Source organism: Sminthopsis crassicaudata, chromosome 1 (assembly GCF_048593235.1).
Source record: "Sminthopsis crassicaudata isolate SCR6 chromosome 1, ASM4859323v1, whole genome shotgun sequence".
Taxonomy (NCBI): Eukaryota; Metazoa; Chordata; class Mammalia; order Dasyuromorphia; family Dasyuridae; genus Sminthopsis; species Sminthopsis crassicaudata.
Window position 1 is genome coordinate 327,231,463 of NC_133617.1, and position 23,296 is coordinate 327,254,758.

At 34.2% G+C, this 23,296-nt stretch overlaps 1 protein-coding gene across 1 annotated transcript in view; it reads right to left on the reverse strand.

Moving 5' to 3' along the window:
* The window catches only part of FBXL7 (F-box and leucine rich repeat protein 7), a 452,801-nt gene that overhangs the window by 297,131 nt on the left and 132,374 nt on the right, over nucleotides 1-23,296 (reverse strand). The window contains exon 2 of the mRNA XM_074279106.1: nucleotides 7,751-7,840. Within this exon, the coding sequence (XP_074135207.1) occupies nucleotides 7,751-7,840 (90 nt within the window). The remainder of the gene's footprint in view (nucleotides 1-7,750; nucleotides 7,841-23,296) is intronic.

Here is a 23,296-nt window from a genome sequence, read left to right on the forward strand (position 1 = left end):
TTTTTAAGGGATAAATAATTACTTAAACCACACATTTAATGACCAATAGATGTATGGATTTCAAACCCTAATTTAGACAAGTAGCACATTATGAAAAAGTAAGATAACTTGAACAGATTGAACTTTTATACTCTATACTGCCTGTTATTCAGATTTTTCCAGTTTAGCTACTTTTGAATATAATTACAATATTAAATATGTCATCATACAGTACACTACAATAATTTTGGGGGGGTATGATTAAAGCAAAGGCACAAGGATTGAAACTTAGAAATCATTTTTCAGTTTCCTAATTGTATAGATAAAGCTTAAAAAAGGTTAAATATCTTCATCGTTATGATTGAAACTTTGGGAGGGTTGACCAATACAAGGTTATTGTGTTATGACTTCTCTTACAAGAAACCTTGTAATATACAAATTCTTTATGTTGAATTCTTCCATTTCCCATGGAGTTTTTGGAGCTATGTTGGGAGCAGAGAACTAGAAGTGTTTCCTAACTTCCCTTTGTTTTCTGTTTGTATGAATTGTTTCCAAGCCAAGCTCAGATTTAACCTATTTTTATCACTTGGATCTAATGTACAAGACATTGCATTTATTCATTTCACCAATACTACTCTGTTGGTAGCTTGTTTCTCTGCTGCTGGACTTAGTCTTATGACAGTTAACTATTCCACTTTGGACAACTATCCAAATCAAACTGTGGACTAGCTATCCAAAAAAGTGAAGTTGTTCTCTAATTGCATGAAGGGTAACAATTACCCTATAATTCCTATGTGTTGTCTAATGGTTGAAGTGGTGGTTTAGACATGATGATCATGTTTCCTCATCATATTTATATAAGAACTTCTTGAGTTTAGTATTGACAGTTCCCATTCACAGAATTGGATTTGAATCATTAGAATTCAATTGTGATTATTAGGAAACTATTTCTCTGAACTCCATTACATGCCTTCTAACAGATAGAGTTCCTAATTTCCCCTTTCTGCAAGAGTACAGGGAGCTTAAGTATATGAGAATAGAGGCTTTCCATTAGTCTTGCACAATCTCTATTCCATCTTAGCAAGGCATAGCCTAATTCTTTCCAGTTGCTCTGTTCCCATTCTCTCAAGTCTTTTTTTCCCCTGTCCCTTTTCTATATTTCTTATATGTGCATTTGTTCTCTGTCTCTCTCTGTTTCTGTCTTTGTGAGTCTGTCTAGCTCTCTATGTATGTGTGCCTCTCACTGTCTCTGTCTATCTTTCTGTTTGTCTGTCTCTGTCTCTGCCTCTTTGTCTCTCTCTCTGTCTCTATCTCTGTCTCTCTCTATGTCTGTGTGTCTCTCTCTGTCTCTCTGTCTTTGTGTCTGTCTGTCTCTCTCTCTTTGTATATATGTCTTTATCTCTGTCTTTGTCTTTCTCTGTCTGAGTCTGTCCCTGTCTCTTTGCCACTGTCTCTGTCTGTCTTTCTCCCTCCCTCCTCTTCCTTCCTTCTTATTCTCCCTCCCCTTTTCTTTTCCTCCTCTCTTTCCTCTCTCCTGGGAGTTATAATCTTTGACCTATAACACTGAAAGCCATATCTTTTCCCAAGGCATAAAGGAAATATGGATGGAACTGAGTATAAGCATTCAAGCCCAATTTACATTAAGTCAAGAAGAGGAATTTTAGGTTCACAATAAATGGTTTAGTCCCAAATCTGAGGAACATAAGGATGACGTGTAATACAAGATAGAATTTTTTTTTTCTCAGATTAATTAGGATTCCTCACCCTGTCTAAGTGTAGAAAAAGAGAGAGAAACATTCCATTCAAAGATGATGGAGAATAGTTTTCTGTCAACCAATGCAAGATAAAATCTTGATTATGTCTCAGTGGCATTGTAAAGATTTAACTATAAATATAGATAAATGAATAACTGAAATTGGTGATTTAATAATTTAATGACTGAATGTTTAATTATTAAACATGAATTTAGAAATATATATATATATATTGGGTTGTGACTTGCCCAGTGTCACACAGCTAGGAAGTGTTAAGTGCCTACAACTACATTTGAACTCAGGTCCTCCTGATTTCAGGCCTAGTGCTCTAACCACTGTACCACCTAGCTTCCACAAACTGGTCACATTTTAAAGAATTTTAAAATCTGTATTTTTAACATTTTCTTCTGAAAATGACCTTGTTTATCAATCTCAACTTTTATACCACTGGTTCCATAGAGATGGAATATTTCTTGACTAGATAGAAGAAAGCCGAGTCTATCAATAGTCACTAGACTACTTTATGAATGAGAAAGGGAAAATATCTCATCTCTGCATATATAGGTATTTTTGAATTATTTAAAAATGATCAAGGAATATGAAGTGAATTTAAATTAATTTTAAAATATTAAATTTTAAAAGCTTTTTCTTTCTTTTCTTTTCTTTTTCTTTTTCTTTTTTTTTTTTTTTACTAATTCTTTGTAAATATCCTGATTAATTTATCAATGAATTGTTAATTCTATCACTGTTACAAAGACCATTTTAACCACCTCTATAAAAAAAAGATGCTTTATAAGAAAAGTATGAATGAGAATGATTGTTGAAGGCCCAGAAGCTAAAGTCATAAGAGGATTTACAGTATTTATAGTTTCATATTTTACAGGCCTGACTGCAGCTAATTCTCATTTCAATGATTTTGGAAATGTTTGGGCATCTGGCTTTAATGATGCTTTTTTAGAATTTTTTTCCTCATTTGCAAAGCTAGTGGGCAAGACCCAGAACATTCTTTATACTCAATGATAAGCACACATTATTTTGATGAGGTCGTAGGATTACTTCACAAATCTATTGCACAATTTCCTGAAAGAGACATGACTAGAAATTTCTTTTTTCCCCCTTCCAAATCCAGTACCTAGCTATGCTGTTTAATATTGCATTTTTAATTTGATCATTCAAACTCCCCTTTACAAAAAGGCAATCATAAAATGGCAAAGTTTTTCTAAGTTTAGTCAGCTCTGCTAAGCAAAGAACTTAGTGAAAAAAAACTATTTTCATCTAGATGAAACAATTTTTTTGATTGATATAGTAACAAGAACAGGGAGCATTTATATAACACTTTAAGATTTGCTCATATATGATGTTATTTAATCCTCACAATAACCTTGTATTGACCAACCCTCCCAAAATTTCAATCCTTGTGCCTTTGCTTTAATCATACCCCTCCCAAATTATTGTAGTGTACTGTATGATGACATATTTAATATTGTAATTATATTAAAAAATAGCTAAACTGGAAAAATCTGAATAACAGGCAGTATAGAGTATAAAAGTTCAATCTGTTCAAGTTATCTTACTTTTTCATAATGTGCTACTTGTCTAAATTAGAGTTTGAAATCCATACATCTATTGGTCATTAAATGCGTGGTTTTAAATAATTATATATCCTTAAAAAAAACTTTTTTAAAGGAAATGGAAATATTTTTAAAGATTTTTTTCTCCCATTACTCCTCCCTTTGAAATGTTTTTATTTCCCCTCTTCTCCATTAGTTCCCCATGAGTATATAAGAGCAAAGCTGCAATTTTCGGACTTTTATATCCATGAAACCTAGCACACTGCCTTACATGTAGTCAGTACTAAATAAATGCATGTTAAATTTGAATTCTGAAATGATTAAAGTTAGTTGTGAGATCATAAAAAAAGCAATAGATTCTTCAAAATCTCTGGACTGGTCTTTCCTGATGTGAACACCACCTTCCCCTAATCCTGTTAAATATTTATCCCCACTCCTGGAATTAGCAATAAATTATTGTTCCAAACCCCGTTGAGAGAGCACAATTCAGAAGTCAGCTGAAAAATGTTTTTTAACCCAAGGAATTGGAAATAATGTTACAGATATTACAGAAATAATGCCCAGATATTATTATAATATTTCCTATATAATATTATACACATATGACATATGTTATATAATTAATAATTGTATGGACCTTAGGAAAGTCATTAAATTATTCTCAGCCTCAGTTTTTCTTATTAGTAAAAGGAGGATAATGTCTCCCAAGACAATAACTTCATAAGGTTATTATAAAGAGATATTATATGTAAAGTGCTTAACTGATCTTGGAGTGACAAAGAAATGTTAGCGATTATTATTTCACTACAATTGAAGATGAGAATCATTTCTAAATATAAAAAAAACAGATTGAGTCTAATGACAATAACATATGACTTTACATGTCATTATGTAAATCTTCTGAAAGACATAATTTAGATTTCTATTAACCCTATTATGTAACAGCAAGTATCTTCAACCATGTTTTTCAGCAAAGAGAATAGTCATATACTTCACTAAATTTAACAGTGTGAAAAAAGGTAGATTTGAAACTCCAATAACTGATCCTGACACATAGGTTTGGTGCTCTGCTGTCCACATGCAGTATGCATTAGCACCAGCCACTGGTATTCTCTTCCATGTGACAGCCCCATTTCTGGGACCAATTATGTGACAAATACCCCATTTCTGGGACCAATTATGTGACAAATAAATCCCAGAATAAATTGTTAATATGGCAAAGACTCAAATTAAAATTAGTAACACCTTCTTTGGAATTCTCATGATTTTTTTAAAAATGCAAACACATAAAACATATTTATAAATGTACTTTATTAAATGAATTTCATTGAAGCATAAACACTTTTCTTTTGGATTTAAGACAAGAAGGAAATGGATACTGTCTTCACAATGATGGGTATTGCTACTTAAAAGCTGGAAACAAATTCCACACTAATTTACCACAGTTGGGAAAAACTCTCTTTCAAATGAACTGCAGATTTTGCTAATTTTTGAACTGGTTCTAGCCTCAGAATGACAGAAAATACATAGTGACAAAATTCATAAAACATTGGTTGAGCCAAAGCCATAAGGAGTTTCTTAGGGGGAATAACAAAATAAATGTAAGTCCCTGTAGAATTTTCAGGGCACAAATGCAAACAATTGGAAACTTAGAAGAGTTCCATAGGCCCCTAAAGATTCAGCCTAGAGATATTTGCATCTTCTGTTTTGGATAAGAGAAAAATAAGGGAATTGATGAAAGTCATGACTTAAAAAACATGAAGATATTAATTCACAACTCCTTAGCTTTAGATTTTTACTTTCATTCAAACCATAAAATAAATTGTAGTGACAGGAAAGAGAGAGAGAGAGGAGAGAGAGAGAGAGAGAGAGAGAAGAGAGAGAGAGAGAGAGAGAGAGAGAGAGAGAGAGAGAGAGAGAGAGATGAGAGAGAGAAGAGGGAGAGAGAGAGGGAGAGAGAGAGGGAGAGAAGAGAGGGAGAGAGAGGGAGAGAGGGAGAGAGGGAGAGAGAGGGAGAGAGAGGGAGAGAGAGGGAGAGAGAGGGAGAGAGAGAGGGAGAGAGAGGGAGAGAGAGAGGAGAGAGAGGGAGAGAGAGGGAGAGAGAGGGAGAGAGAGGGAGAGAGAGGGAGAGAGAGGGAGAGAGAGGGAGAGAGAGAGGAGAGAGAGGGGGAGAGAGAGGGGGAGGAGAGGGGAGAGAGAGGGGAGAGAGAGGGGAGAGAGAGGGAGAGAGAGGGAGAGAGAGGGAGAGAGAGAGAGAGAGGGAGAGAGAGAGGGGAGAGAGAGGAGAGACGCGAGGAGACGGTGTAGGGGAGGGAGGGAGACAGAAGATTGTTTCATGGAATTGCTGGTGATGCAATAACAGAGTTGTGATTAGAGACATCTCAAACAAGTTCTAAGAACAAATTAATGAAATTTACATACCCTTAATATAATTTCATAGGTGAATTATACATATTTATACACATGTCTATATCCATAATTCTATATGAAGGAGAAGGGAGAGTAAGAGAGAGACAGACAGACAGACAGATAGAAAGAGAGAGACAGAGACAGAGAAAGAGACAGAGAGAGACAGAGAGACAGAGCGAAAGGTCCATTCAATTCCTACTCCAAAGCTTCATCAGAGAAGGGAAGTTCTCCAAGTCTATACTAGTACACAAACTCTAATATGTTCCATCAAAGAACATCAAGGAACAAACATCAAGAAAGACTTTTAGTTTAAAACTATAAATGGATTATATATTTTTCATTCAGAGACCAGAAATGGCAAATTTCTCCCTACATTGTGAGAATTACTTTCATTCCCAGAAACTAATGAAGACTATTGACTAAGGCATGTTTCTGATCTGTGTTGGTGGAGAAAAATTGTGGATCCCTCACAAACTAGGTAATGGAATTGGACTTGGAGTTAGGAAAACCTAAGTTCATATTCTGCCACAAAATCTTAAGAGCTGTGTTTCTCTGTACAAGGAACTTAATGTCTCTCTCAGCTTAGTCATATATAAAATGCAAAATAAACTGTCCCCTTCATCATGGATCAAATGAAATAACACACCCTGTACTTTGCAAACCTTAAAGCACTATGTAAGTTCTTACTATTGTTATATAGCCCTTAGAAAAGTTTTACAAAATGTTTTCCAGACAACAGGTTTTCCACTTTAATATTTATAATCACCAGAAAAGGTTGATAATGTAGCTATAATTTCTCTGATGTACAAATGGAGAAAAAGAGTCACAAGCAGTTTAAAGGACTTTCCCAGGATCATGCAGTATGCCAGTGTAAGAGGAAATACTTGGTCTCAGGTATTTACTTATTCCAAGTCCAACACTTTTTTCCTTATACCACATTCCCTCTCACATCAGAAGCATTCCAGATTAAACATTTTTAACTAATATATCAGTTCTAAATAAAATAAAACTTCAGCAAATAAGGTTTGAGACAAGTAGCAACAAAAGACCACTTTATTTGGTTTGGGTCAACAGATAGCAAGAATTTGAAACTTAAAGAGAAATAAATAATAGACCTCAATAAGTCATTGCACTTCCAAGAAAAAGACATCTCCATTTCACAAATAAATCAGATTGAAATGCATAAATGTGTATTTCATGATAAATATTTCTAATGGCTTAGACAGATAATTTTGCTATTTTAAACTGATCAAGTATTGTACAAATACTTATATGGAAAGGAAGATTTCTTTGAAAGGGAGTTTTTAAATTTTGTTTTAAACTGAGAATGAACAAGTCAGATTCCACAGATGGATCTACTTTGCCTCAAATAACTACTGTCATAACAATTAGACCCCCTCTCACCAACCAAATGAACAACTAGCCAAGAGTTTCTCAAATGCAAGGAAGAGGCTGAATTCCAGGACCCAAGGTTAAACAATGCCAATTTCTTCAGTAAAAATATGGATAAGAAAAGTTTTAAGCCCAACAGCATGAAACATTTCCATGTTTCCCTAATATAACATTCACACAGCCCTCCCTTCCCACCATCTTTGATCAGGTGAATTACAGAACTCTGACCTTGGCACACTGTCACAAATCTACAATTCAGGTGAATAATTCCTGGTATGATGAATCAAGCACAAATCAGGGATTTTACAATTTTAGTTTTCTTCATAGAAAAAACATGATACATAATACAATACAATCTTCAATACAATCAGCCCATTATGTTTTCATGAAACTCCAACATTAGCCTTGGAAATGAGAGATTTAAATCTCATCAAATCAACTTTTACACACAGCAACAGCAGTACATAAAAAAAAGAAAAAAATGAAATAAGGCACTTGGAAAACCTTTAGCTGTTTTCCTTTTTAAAGAATCTCATGAGTTCCCACTCAGTAGAACAGGCTTAAACCCCACACATTTTATCTTCCTTCCAAAAATAGCCAATCCTGTGAAAAGGGGGCCAAAGATAATGAAGACCAGATGCCTACCTTCACTGGTAGCTGCATTCTTTTGAGCTTTGGTCGGTGTGTGATCTGTACTTGAACTCACGTCGGATGAGATGCTTGAGCTGCCTTTGCCTATGAGAAATAAAATAATCAGAAATCATTGAATTTCTTTAACTCCAGAACTCTAGACCCATCCAGGCCTGTGGAACACATCATCTCTTTAGTATTATATAAAGGGATATTAAAACAAAGTCTTACTTGTATTACAAACAATTGATGTCTTAATAGCCCTGATTCTGTAGATTTTAAATGGTTTGAAGGCAGATATGGTTTCCTTTTTTGGATTTGGATCTCCTGCATAAAGATTAGTACTTTGGCCATGAGGCAGGAATTTATTATATGCTTGTTGAATGAACAATATAATGTATATGCTTTTTTCCTGGAGATCATAATTTAACCTGTACTATATCCAAAGCAGGTCATATTGATTCAAATTCAGATTGGATTATTCATACAATCCAATTTAATTATTTTAAAATAATTATATATAACATTATGGTGAATGGGGTGAGATGGGGAAGAGGCTTTGGAAATGTTTTATAAAATATTATCTCTTTCCTCATTGATCTCATACTTGGACAGAAGCATTTATTAAGTTCCTATTGTGTGTCTTTTTTTTTTTAGCTGATAAAGATGATACCAAATTTAGGCAAAACACAATACCTTACAAGACAGTATATTTTCCAAGAAAGAATTTACTAAAAAAATAGAATATTTTAAGAACCCCAAGTTTCTGAATTATAACAAACTGTAGAGATCATTTAGTCTAACCTCTTATTTTATAAGTCAACAATCTGATCTCTAGGGATAACCTGCATTTTTCAGGGTCATACAAATGAAACAATTTGATTTATTGGGGAAAAGAGCACTGGACTTTGGAGGCAGAAGTTCTGATTTTTAGTGTGAGCTCTGCTACATACTACTCATGAAAATATAGGCAAGTCACTTCCCATCCTAACCCTCAGTTACCACATTTGGCAAGGAAAGTGTGCATGAGCCCTAAAATTCATTTCCGCACTAACCACTGATTCAGATGAAAGGTAGAGTCTGAAATCAAACCTAAGCCTTCTAAAACAATGTCCCTGCACCATGACATCATACTGACTTTCAAGTAAGTTATGATACTGAGGCTCACCATAAATGTAATTCACTTGAAAAGGAAAATTCATTGGTAAGAGTTCCTATTTATGTATCAACAGTAAAAATGTTCTATACCTTGATTTTTTAACTACAAAAAAGCAAAAAACATAAAACAAAAAAACAAACCCAAAAACAAATGCAATTATATGGACCACTTAATAAAGTTGTAAAGAAAGGGAAGGGATCTTTTATGTGCAGTTATAAGATAAGCAGGTCAAATGAACCATCATTTATAGACTATTGTAGCTATTTATCTGCCTTCAGAAAATCTTATTTTTCACAATGAATAAAATCATCACCAACAACAAATCTATCCTTCACCCCTTGCCTCATCAAACTATGATATTATCTCTTTTTCTCTACAATATCAAGACTGTCAAACTTTTTCAGAAATTTGTCAACAAAAATTATGCCAGTTTTTTCATCATTCACCATTTGAAAAACAACTATAATAATTAATTAATAGCTATCAGTGTAACCTTAATTTAAAAAAAAGGGTTCTACTACTTTTTTGCTTATTCTTATTAGATCTCCTTGTGTTGGTTTATTGAGAAAGATGAGGTTTGCATATGGTAACTTGGAACATTTGCAAGAAAAAAAAAATTCTCTTTTCTTCCTCAACATAATATTGCCCAAAACCTAACATTTCTAGACTATTCAGCCCTATGATCTTGTTAGAGTTAGTTACTAGCATGATAGTAAGAGCTATATTTTCTTTGGAGGCATCTGTAAAAATTGTTGGTCCTTTAAAAGGAACCTTAGAAACCTTTTCTTCAAAAATCCATCACCAATTATGTAGTAGCCGGGTTATCTTTAATGGAGACCCATGTGCAAAATTTGGAGCTGTGGCCAATAAAATTTGCCATTCTGGGATGGTCTCACATCATACATTAATTTGTGTGTTAGTATAGAATGTGTATATTTTTTCAGGACTTATCCCACATAATATTTGTGCTGTATACTCTCATGATTTAACCATAAAGTAGTCAAGACTCCTTTTCAGTCCATTCAACAGAATGAATTATTTGCTATCATGCTAGCTCTTACTTATTACCCAGGAAATGTAAATATAATTACTGATTCAGCTTATTCAGTGTAGTACAAAGAATTGCCACAGCCCAAATAAAATTTGCAGCCTCTAATATTTATCAGCTCTTTAAGGAACTTCAAGAGCAAGTGAGAAAGCATCCAGGCAAGATTTATATCTTGCATGTCCACTCACATAGTGGACTTCCAGGTCCTATTTTTGATGGAAATTCAAAGACAGATCGCCTTTTAACAATGTTAGCCAGTACCCCTTTATTTCAGGAAGCACAAGAATCTCATTCTAAATATCATCAGGCTGCTCGGGCTTTACATTAACAATTTAGAATAACAAGAGAGGAAGCTAGGAGCATAGTAAAAAGCTGTACAGCTTGCATTCCTTTCCATGCTCCTACACTCCCTTCAGGAAAGAATCCTCGTGGTTTGAGACCCAGTGAAATCTGGCAAATTGATGTGACCCATTATAAATCTTTTGGTCGTCTGTCTTTTATCTACGTGGTGGTAGATACCTTTTTAGGATTCACTTTTGCAGTGCCAACAGCAAAAGAGACAGCCTGAGTGGTCACTGAATTCCTTATGCAAGCATTTGCACTTATGGGTGTGCCACAAGAAATAAAAACAGATAATGGACCTGCATATTCTTCTAAACATTTTGCACACTTTTGTGTGCAGTATAAGATTTTACACACTACTGGAATACCTTTTAATCCACAAGGTCAGGCAATAGTAGAGAGAAGAAACAGAGACATTAAGACACTCCTCCAAAAACAAAAGAAAGGGGGAGCCACAGGTAGCCCTAGAGAACTTCTAACTTTAGTTCTCTATACCATTAATTTTCTAATTTTTCACAAAGATGCACTGGCTCTAGCAGACAGGTTTTATAACCCAGCAGAAGGGCAGTGTCCAGTGCAAGCAGCTCCACTGTCCTTAGATAATCGCCAGGTCATGTGGAGAGACCCAGAAAGTGGTGAATGGAAGGGACCAGATAGGTTAACTGCTTGGGGGAGAGGGTTTGCTTGTATTTCTTCAGAAGGAGAAGGAATCAGATGGGTGCCAATGAGTTGTATTCACCTTGTCCATCAGAGAGAGACAGAAAAAGAGAAAGACCTCAAAACAAAGGAGAAAATCTAAGAAACATCTGACACTGAAAGAGCATGGCTAATAAGAAGACTGTTAAAGAACTTTAAAACCAGCAGGAATCATTGGATTTCCTAACACAAGATGAGACTAATGGACAATGGACTTATGGACATTTGATGATAATTTGATCATGTTATTTGTTACATACTTCTAGCATGTGTTATGTTACTATGTGTTTATGTAATCTATGTAATTATGTGTAATACCTCCCATATTGGTGCATTTATGTTTCAAGGTCATGACCACCCTATGTTCTAAATCAAAAGAAAGGGGGAGATATTACTAAGTGCTAAGTCAGTACTTAGCAATTCTCTAGTTCTGGCCTTTACAGGGAGTTTTACCCCTTTTAACTTCTGGGGAGGAGCTTGCATGCATAAGAGGAGTAAGTTCATTGGTTGAAATATTTTATCCCAGAAGCCCCTGAGTTATTCCACGCCCATTCTCTGGGAGGATAAAAGAAGAAACATTGAGCAAGGGAGAGTCTAGAGTCTACTCTAGGTAAGAGTTGGCTGTTCTACAGAAAGAAGAATATGGCCGAGAGATTGAGTTGAGACAGCAGATCTCCTCCCAGAGAGCCATCAGCAGTTTCTGGAGACAACAGAACATTACAGAGTTAAGCTCCTTTGATTTATATTTCTCCAGACCAGGCCAAAATCTGGACCTCTAATGAGATAATTAATATAATGTAATGAAGTATTTTTACGATGATGATAATCATAACCATAATCATAAGCAACATTTACATAGTTACTATATGCCAGATACTATGCTCAGCACTTTACAATTATTATCTAAGTAAATTATTTTAAAAAATCCAGGAAAATAGATGCTTTTAATGATCCTCATTCTCTAGATGAATAAACTGAGGCTAATAGAGGTTATGACTAATTTAGGGTTACACACATAACAAATATCTGAGGTTGGATTTTAATTCAGATCTTCCTGAATACAGGATTTATAAAACTGCCACATGTGTGTTGAGAATACGTGGTTAATAACTTCCTCATATTATTATGAGGTCAGTTTATATATTATCAATAAATTCCAGAAGTAAAGACATCAAGTAAGACATTTTCTATCTGCCCCTTCTAATAATAATCTAAACAACAAAATAAGTATTGGTGTTATTTTTTCAATGTATTCTTTCTTCATTATATCCATGAAGTTTTCTAATTACATTTGTTTTGCTCATTTAGAAGATATTTTTTATTTCTTAAAATCAGTTCTTACTTATAACTGTCAGAGATATCTCCTTAATTCTCTGTTTTTAAAAATTGATGCAAATTATACACACACATTTGAATTTTATTGTGATATATTTTACTAGATGCTGATCAAATTCTAATTTCTCAGTGATTATATAAGTAATGTATCATATCATTTGCAATTGGGGTGAATTTTCCTCACTTGTGCTTAATTTTATTCCTTAACTTTTACTTTCTTTTTGTTATAGTTAAACTTTCTAGCTCTATTTCAAAAAAGAGCAATAATAATTGTCACCTGTTGAACTTAATATTTGACTTGTCAAATAAACTACTATTATTTCTTCATTTAAATTTTCTTTTAGCCTTCCAGCCAAGATGGCGGAGAGGAGGCAAACAGCTGCTTGAGCTCTGCATTTTCTCTCAGAATTTACTTCATGACAAGCCTCAGAATTAATGCTTGACTGGAAAAGAAACCCACAAATATTCATCAACAGAAGATATCTTTGAAATTCACCAGAAAAGGTTTGTGTTTGCTGGGGGGAGGGGACGAACAGACTGGGCACAGACTGAGGTCAAGCAGTGAGAGCAAGGCAGGCAGCATACACTGCTCAGACCAGAGAGGGGAAGGGTGTGATCTCTTCTGTTTCTGCAAAACAACCTTTAGCCCAGTGTGGATATTCTGTCTTGGCAGCAAGCCAGGAGCAACAGAGAAGGTGTAAAGATTGGAGGTGAAGAATAAAACCCCCGGAAAGCTGGCGTCTCTCAGGACCCAGCAACCCCCACCCCCCACCCGGAATGACTCAGCGCTTTCTTAGAGCCTCAGAGCATAGACACAGGCCAGCTAGTACCTCCCTACTGTCTCCCAAAATCTGTAGAGGAAGCCCGGTAACACCGTCCAGACCCATCCCTCTCCCCCCCAAAAAACAGACCAATTTTTTCTCTTGTCAATTTCTTTTCTTTGATTTCCGCACTGACAAAATGAACAAAAAATTTAAAAGGGCTCTGTATGGAGAGAGAACAGACTTCAAACCCTGAGGAGACTAAAAACAGACTCTCCACAGAGGAACCCCCTAAGGGGGATATGAGCTGCTCCTCAATACATAAGACTCTCATAGACGAAATCAAAAGGGCTCTCACAAGAGAGCTAGAAGAGAAATGGGAAAAGGAAAGGGAAGCTTGGCAAGAGAGTCTGGAGAAGTCATGCAGAGTGGATAAAGAGATCAAATCATTGAGAAATAAAATTAGTGAGCTGGAAAAAGAAAACAGCTCTCTAAAAAATAAAATGGATGAAATGGAAAAAAAATCCATAGAAGAAAAAAAAAACTCACTTAAAATCTCAATTGGACAATTACAAAAAGATATAAAAAAAAAGTGAGTGAAGAAAATACATCATTGAAAATTAGACTCAAACAAGTAGAAATGAATGACTCAAGGAGAAACCAAGAAGTAGTCAAGTAAAACCAGAAAAATGAAACAATTGAAAAGAATGTCAAGTACCTTATTGGAAAGACAACAGACCTGGAAAACAGATCCAGGAGAGACAATCTGAGAATAATCGGACTCCCTGAAAGATGTGAGGAAAAAAAGAGCCTGGACACTATTTTCCAGGAAATTATCAAAGAGAACTGCCCAGACATTTTAGAAACAGAGTGTAAAATAGACATTGAAAAAATTAATAGATCACCTACTGAAAGTGACTCTAACATCAAAACACCAAAAAATATAGTGGCCAAGTTCAAGAACCATCAGATGAAGAAAAAAATATTGGAAGCTGCTAAAAAAAAGCAATGCAGATATGGAGGAGCCACAATAAGGATAACCCAGGATCTAGCAGCGTCCACATTAAAGGAACGAAGGGCCTGGAATATGATATTCCGAAAGGCTAAGGAACTTGGTTTGCAGCCAAGAATAATTTACCCAGCAAAAATGAGCATCCTTTTCCAGGGAAGAAGATGGACATTTAATGAAATAAATGAATTCCATCTATTCTCGATGAAAAAACCAGATCTATCAAAGGATATGAACAGACAATTTTCAGATGATGAAATTAAAACTATTTCCACTCATATGAAAGAGTGTTCCAAATCACTATTGATCAGAGAAATGCAAATTAAGACAACTCTGAGATACCACTACACACCTGTCAGATTGGCTAAGATGAAAGGAACAAATAAAGATGAATGTTAGAGGGGCTGTGGGAAAACTGGGACACTGATACATTGTTGGTGGAGTTGTGAAAGAATCCAACCATTTTGGAGAGCAATCTGGAATTATGCCCAAAAAGTTATCAAAATGTGCATACCCTTTGACCCAGCCATACTACTACTGGGCTTATATCCCAAGGAAATACTAAAGAAGGGAAAGGGACCTGTATGTGCCAAAATGTTTGTGGCAGCCCTTTTCATAGTGGCTAGAAGCTGGAAGATGAATGGATGTCCATCAATTGGAGAATGGTTGGGTAAATTTTGGTATATGAATGTTATGGAATATTATTGTTCTGTAAGAAATGACCAACAGGAGAAATACAGAGAGGCTTGGAGAGACTTACATCAACTGATGCTAAGTGAAACGAGCAGAACCAGAAGATCATTATACACTTCAACAATGATACTGTATGAGGATGTATTCTGATGGAAGTGGATATCTTCAACATAGAGAACTAATCCAATTCCAATTGATTAATGATGGCCAGAATCAGCTACATCCAGAAAAGGAACACTGGGAAATGAGTGTAAACTGTTATTTTTACCTTCTGAATCCAATTCTTCCTGTGCAACAAGAAATTCGGTTCTACACACATATATTGTATCTAGAATATATTGTAATATATTTAACATGTATAAGACTGCCTGCCATCTGGGGGAGGGAGTTGGGGGAGGAAGGGAAAAAATCTGAACAGAAGTAAGTGCAAGGGATAATGCTGTAAAAAATTACCCATGCATATGTACTGTCAAAAAAAAGTTATAATTATAAAATTAAAAAAAAATAAAGTTCTAACCCAGCTTAAAAAAAAACAAAAAACAGATCTACACAAAATGTTTGATCTTCAAATACAGAACTCAAGAGATTTCTAAAAAGGTAAAAAGAAATCTTGAGAACTATATTTCTGCCATAAAAATATGTAAATAACACATGTATAATTTGTCCTAGAAACCAGAGGTGGAAAGGAAATTATATCATAAAAAGGGTAAAGTGGTACTACATCTCATGAAGAGGCAAAGGTAACCTATTATATCTGAGAGAAAGAAAGGAGGGGGATGAACATAGTGTTCATCAATTGACATATTCAATTTATGGTGAAACTTCTTCCACTTAATTGAAAAGTGGGTGGGAAGGAGTAAGCTAAGGGGAAGGGAATACAGACATTGTGAGGAAAAGGCATAAAATAGGGGGAGGAACTTTAAGGTGGGAGAACGATACTAAAAAGGGAGGATTGTGAAAAGCAAGTGATGCTCACAAGTTTAATACTGGGGAGGGAGGTAAGAGGGAAGGAAAGGAGAAAAGCATAAGCAGGGTTAACAGGATGGCAAGCAATATAAAATTAGTCATTCTAACCACAAATGTGAATGGCGGAAACTCCCCCATAAAGAGGAAGCAGTTAGCAGACTGGATTAAAAGCTAGAATCCTACTATATGTTTTTTACAGGAAACACCTGAAACAGGGTGATACACTCAGAATAAAGGTAAAAGGGTGGAGCAGAATCTAGTATGCTTCAGGTGAAGTAAAAAAAGCAGGGGTAGCCATCCTCATCTCAGATCAAGCAAAAACAAAAAATGGATCTAATTAAAAGAGATGAAGGGCATTATATTTTGCTAAAAGGTTGCATAGATAATGAAACAGTATCAATATTAAACATATACACACCAAGTGGTGCAGCATTTAAATTTTTAAAAGAGAAATTAAGAGAGCTGCAAGAAGAAATAGACAGCAAAACTATAATAGTGGGAGATCTCAACCTTGTACTCTCAGAATTAGATAAATCAAACCACAAAATAAATAAGAAAGAAGTCAAAGAGGTAAATAGAATAATAGAAAAGTTTGATATGATAGATCTTTGGCAAAAGCTATAAATGGAGACAGAAAGGAGTATACTTTCTTCTCAGCAGTTCATGGAACCTATACAAAAATTGATCATATACTAGGACATAAAAACCTCAAAATCAAATGCAGTAAGGCAGAAATAGTAAATATATCCTTTTCAGACCACAGTGCAATGAAAATTATATTCAATAAAAAGCCAGGGGAAAATAGACCAAAAAATAATTGGAAACTAAATAATCTCATACTAAAAATGATTGGGTGAAACAGCAAATCATAGACATAATTAATAACTTCACCCAAGAAAATGACAATAATGAGACATCATAACAAAATGTGTGGAATACAGCCAAAGCAGTAATAAGGGGAAGTTTTATATCTCTAGAGGCCTACTTGCATAAAATAGAGAAAGAGAAGGTCAACGAATTAGGCTTACAACTAAAAATGCTAGAAAAGGAACAAATTAAAAACACCCAGACAAACATGAAACTTGACATTCTAAAAATAAAAGGTGAGATTAATAAAATTGAAGTAAAAAAAACAAACAACAAAAAAAACTATTGAATTAATTAATAAAACTAAGAGTTGGTTCTATGAAAAAACCAACAAAATAGACAAACCCTTAGTAAACCTGATTAAAAAAAGTAAAGAGAAAAAGCAAATTGTTAGTCTTAAAAATGAAAAGGGAGAACTCACCACTAATGAAGAGGAAATGAGAACAGTAGTTAGGAGCTACTTTGCCCAACTTTATGCCAATAAATTTGATAACTTAAATGAAATGGAAGAATACTTTCAAAAATATAGCTTGCTCAGATTAACAGAGGAAGAAGTAAATAGTCTAAATAGTCCCATTTCATAAAAAGAAACAGAACAAGCTATTAACCAACTCCCAAAGAAAAAAATCCCCAGGCACAGATGGATTTACATGTAAATTCTACCAAACATTTAAAGAACAACTAAATCCAGTGCTATGTAAACTATTTGAAAAAATAGGGATTGAAGGAGTCCTACCAAATTCCTTTTATGACACAGACATGGTACTGATACCTAAACCAGGTAGGCTGAAAACAGAGAAAAAAAATTATAGACCAATCTCCCTAATTAATATTGATGCTAAAATCTTAAATAAAATATTAGCAAAAGGCCTACAGAAAATCATCCCCAGCATAATACACTGTGACTAAGTGGGATTTATGCTAGGATTGCAGGGCTGGTTCAATATTAATAAAAACTATTAGCATAATCGACCATATCAACAACCAAATTTACAAAAAACATATAATAATCTCAATAGATGCCGAAAAAGCATTTGATAAAATCCAAGATCCATTCCTACTAAAAATACTTGAGAGTATAGGAATAAATGGACTATTCCTTAAAATAACAAGGAGCATATATTTAAAACCGTCAGTAAACATCTTATATAATGGCAATAAACTGGGAGTGAAACAAGGTTGCCCACTATCACCATTACTATACAATATTGTACTGGAAACACTAGCCTTGGCAATAAGAGCCGAGAAAGAGATTCAAGGAATTAGAGTAGGTAATGAGGAAATCAAACTATCACTCTTTGCATCTGACATAATGGTATACTTAGAGAACCCCAAAGACTCTGCTAAAAAACTATTAGAAATAATTCAGAACTTTAGCAAAGTTGCAGGATACAAAATAAATCCACATGAATCCTCAGCATTTTTATACACTACCAACAAAATCCAACAGCAAGAGATAAAAAGAGAAATTCCATTCAAAATAACTGTCGATAGTATAAAATATTTTGGAATATATCTACCAAAGGAAAGTCAGGAATTATATGAGCAAAATTATAAAACATTTGCCACAAAAATAAAATCAGATTTAAATAATTGGAAAGACATTAAGTGCTCTTGAATAGGGCTAACGAATATAATTAAGATGACAATACTCCCTAACCTAATCTATTTATTTAGTCCTATACCAATCAGACTCCCAAGAAAACTATTTTAATGACCTAGAAAAAATAACAACAAAATTCATATGGAAGAACAAAAGATCGAGAATTTCAAGGGAAGTAATGAAAAAAAAAATCAAATGAAGATGGCCTAGCTGTACCTGATCTAGAACTATATTATAAAGCAGCAGTCACCAAAACCATTTGGTATTGGCTAAGAAATAGACTAGTTGATCAGTGGAATAGGTTAGGTTCACAGGGCAAGATAGTGAATAAAAATAGCAATCTAGCGTTTGACAAACCCAAAGATCCTAACTTTTGGGATAAGAATTCATTATTTGACAAAAACTCCTGGGAACACTGGAAATTAGTATGGCAGAAACTAGGCATGGACCCAACACTTAACACCACATACTAAGATAAGATCAAAATGGGTCCATGATTTAGGCATAAAGAACGAGATCATAAATAAATTAGAGTAACATAGAATAGTTTACCTCTCAGACTTGTGGAGGAGGAAGAATTTTGTGACCAAAGGAGAACTAGAGATCATTATTGATCACAAAATAGAAAATTTTCATTACATCAAATTAAAAAAAAAAAAGATGAAAAGGGGGCAACTAGGTGGCACAGTGGATAGAGCACCAGCCCTGAATTCAGGAGGACTGAGTTAGTCTGGTCTCAGACACTTAACACTTCATAGCTGTGTGACCCTGGGCAAGTCACTTAATGACAGCCTCAAAAAACAAACAAACAAACAAACAAAAAAAACATTACATCAAATTAAGAGGCTTTTGTACAAACAAAACTAATGAAAACAAGATTAGAAGGGAAGTACCAAATTGGGAAAACATTTTTCAGTTAAAGGTTCTGATAAAGGCCTCATCTCCAAAATATACAGAGAATTGACTCTAATTTATAAGAAATCAAGCCATTCTCCAATTGATAAATGGTCAAAGGATATGAACAGACAATTTTCAGATGATGAAATTGAAACTATTTCCACTCATATGAAAGAGTGTTCCAAATCACTATTGATCAGAGAAATGCAAATTAAGACAACTCTGAGATACCACTACACACCTGTCAGATTGGCTAAGATGACAGGAACAAATAATGATGAATGTTGGAGGGGATGTGGGAAAACTGGAACAGTGATACATTGTTGGTGGAGTTGTGAAAGAATCCAACCATTCTGGAGAGCAAATTGGAACTATGCCCAAAAAGTTACCAAACTGTGCATGATCCAGTAGTGCTACTACTGGGCTTATGTCCCAAAGAAATACTAAAGAAGGGAAAGGGACTTGTATGTGCCAAAATGTTTGTGGCAGCCCTTTTTGTAGTGGCTAGAAACTGGAAACTGAATGGATGCCCATCAATTGGAAAATGGTTGGGTCAATTATGGTATATGAATGTTATGGATTATTATTGTTCTGTAAGAAATGACCAACAAGATGAATACAGAGAGGCTTGGAGAGATTTACATCAATTGATGCTGAGTGAAATGAGCAGAACTAGGAGATCATTATACACTTCAACAATGATACTGTATGAGGATGTATTCTAATAGAAGTGGATATCTTCAACATAGAGAAGAGCTAATCCAATTCCAATTGATCAATGATGGACAGAAGCAGCTATGGGAAATGAGTGTAAACTGTTAGCATTTTTTTTGTTTGTTTTTTGTTTCCTAGGTTATTTTTACCTTCCGAATCCAATTCTTCCTTTGCAACAACAACAAAATTTGGTCCTGAACATAGATATTGTACCTAGGATATACTATAAGATGTTTAATACATATTAATTTAATATGTATGGGGATCCCTGCCTTATAGGGGAGGGGGTGGAGGGAAGGAGGGGAAAAATTTGGAACAGAAGGAGTACAAGGAATAATACTGTAAAAAATTACCTATACATATGTACTGTCAAAAAATGTTATAATTATAAAATTAATAAAAAATAAATTTTCTTTTATTATTTTAGGCACACATTATCTTAAGGGAAGATTAACTTCTCTCAATATTTTGAATGCATGTATGTAGATATTTTAACATAAATTCACAGGCATAAAAATAATCAATATCATGACTATTTCTTTTTCTATAGGGCTTTTAAATGCAACAGAAATTTTGAGCTTCTTTCTTTTATTATTATTATTATTATTATTATTATTATTTATTTATTTATTTATTTATTTATTTTTTGCTGAGGCAATTGGGATTAAGTGACTTGCCCAGGATCACACAGCTAGGAAGTATTAAGTGTCTGAGATTTGAACTCAGGTCCTCCTGACTCTTTCTTAACCACTGTGCAACTTAGCTGCCCTAATCTTCTCTTTTTTAAACATATCTGTGGTTTTTTTTTTTTTTTTTGGCTTTCTTTGAAAGAATAATTATAACCTTTGCATTGATGGATGTGGTTAAATCTCCTTCAAACTCTCCTTTTAACTATATAAAAATCTTCATGTTTAAATATTTCTTGAAAAAAAAAGTAGCTGTCCCATTTTACTCCCACTTTCATTTTCTAATTCAGTTCATTTCATTCACATTCTTGGTTATGATTATTTAGTTTATTTTATGTAAGTAATTTTCTATTATAATAGCTCTTTTTGAGCTGCCCTACTCTTCCTCATATTCTTCAAAACAACAACAAAAGTATACAAGAGGAAAAGAGGAATGAAATCAGTATTAGTTATCTCAATTAAGATGGTTTGATTACAAATTGATTCCCTTTCCCCCTTTTTCTACCTCAGAGAGAAATTACAATCAGCCTTTTGTGTCTGAAGTTGTTGACTTTTTGACATATTATTATTCTATCTCCAATTCTGTCCTTTTTCATCAGTCCTTTTCTTCTTTCTCCCTGCTTTTGTCCAGTTTTATGTTTATTTTATGTGTATTTTTACATTATATTCCTTTTTCCCTTTAAATTTCTTTTGCAGGTCACATATAAGAACAATGTCCATTAGATCACCATATTATTTCTCTTTCTTTCTTCCTGTTCTCTATTTCTTTGTTAAGGAATCCAGGAAAGGGGTGTTTGGAGGGGAGCAATATCTTTCCCTTGATAATTGACCACTGAAAATTCCCTACAGGATTAAATTGAGTTTTTGAGAATATAATGTTTTTAGATGTAAACCTTTTGTATTTTTTTTTCTTTTGTTCCAGAATATATCATGGAAATGGCACTGAAGATTTAATGTCATATATTTTGATTTATTCACAAATAAAATTTCTTAATTTGTATCATCCTATGACAAACACTAAGTTAACTTCCAAAATCAAACTTTTAAAATGTTCTTCCATGCCAGATTGTACTCTAATCATTGAAACGACTACTTGGAAGGAAATTATTGTCACAGAATGTGCATAGTTGGGATCAATTCAAGAGAGTTAGGTTTAAAAGCACACCTTTCAAAGGAATTATAGTAATTCCTTTTCATATAGTGAGAGCAATTGAAAAGTCAAGTCAGTAGTTATATCACCTAAATGAGAAAGAAAAATAGCTGCTATTTCTTCTTCCTTTTAAGCACTGCTCAAAATGAATGGAAGTTCTAAAACCAAGCAATTTTTATTGTTATCCTCTCCCTACTACCACTGGTTCTCTCTCTCTCCCCCCCCCCAGAAGGAAGAACAAATATCCTTGTAATGGCCATATATGAAATTCTACTTCCAAGTTGTATGGCATTATACTGATCAAACATGTATCCACACATTCACACAAGTAAAACTTTCTCTTTATTAGTAGACAAATATGTAGGAAATGAAAAAAAAAAACCAAACAGTTTTAAGTTCTGTAGTCCAAATAATATAGAGAAAATTGAGAAAAAGGAAATAGAGAAAAAGAAAATGAAAGAGATAGGAAAATAAAGTATATGGTGAAGTATACTGAATGCCACAAATGAGGAATAGATGGTAGTATTATTCAATAAAGGACAATCTTGATAAGTTTTGGTGACATGGCGGTTTTCTAAAGGCTATGTCTATGGAGAGTATTGTTTTACAGGTTCCACAAGACTTGACAGGCTGCTAGAGTAAAGCAAAGTGAATATACATTCAGAAAATACCTTTTATTTGAAGATCAAAGATCAACTTGGCTAAATTTGGAGCTTATCAGAACTGTCTGAAGAGAACTGAATTTTTCAATCAAAGAAACTCACAGAAAAAGCACAGAAGACTTAAGATATTTGTTTGTAGTTGGAGGGATAATGCTGATGAAAATCATAGGCAAAATATTGAATTTCTTACAATGAAAAAAAAGGAAAAAAAGATATATGTACTAACAAAATGGAAGGAAATAAGGAAAGCATTATATGAGAAGAAAAGAAAAATGGACAGTAAGCATATTTGTGTCACTATTGTAAATCATTTAACATATTTTTATTTGATTTAGTTTAAATCTTTTTTTTTTTCAGTCATATCTGACACTTTGTGTGACCAGATTTTGGATTTTCTTGGTAAAACTGTTTGCCATTTCCTCATACAACTCATTTTATAAATGAAGATATGGAATCAAACAGGGGTAAATGACTTGCTCAGGATTCAAATAGCTAGTAGGTATCCTAGGCCAGATTTGACCTCACAAAGAGTGACTTCCTGACTCCAGGCAGAACTGTATCCACTTTGTCACCTACCTGCCCAATTTGACAGTAAAATAGACTAAAGATAAAGACCTTAAGCAAGCCACTTATTCCTGTTTGTCTTAACAGGACTTCATCTGCAAAATAAAATGGAGGAGGAAATGACAAACCACTCCAGTATCTTTGCCAATAAAATCCCAAATGGGGTCAAGAAAAGTCAGTCAGTACTAAAACAATAGGACAAAAAAATATATTAGAGGATAATCTTCTCATTTTGTCTGCTAATTAAGGAAAAAGAAAACCCAAGGTAGTAAAACTTAGATTTCTATGTGTTTTTTTAAAACTTTATATTCTTTGTTAGAAAGAATTTTTCCCCCCAACTGCCTTACCAAATGGAGGAGTGGGGGAGGTATTGAGAGGATATTCCCAGGGTCTCATAATCAATGTGTCT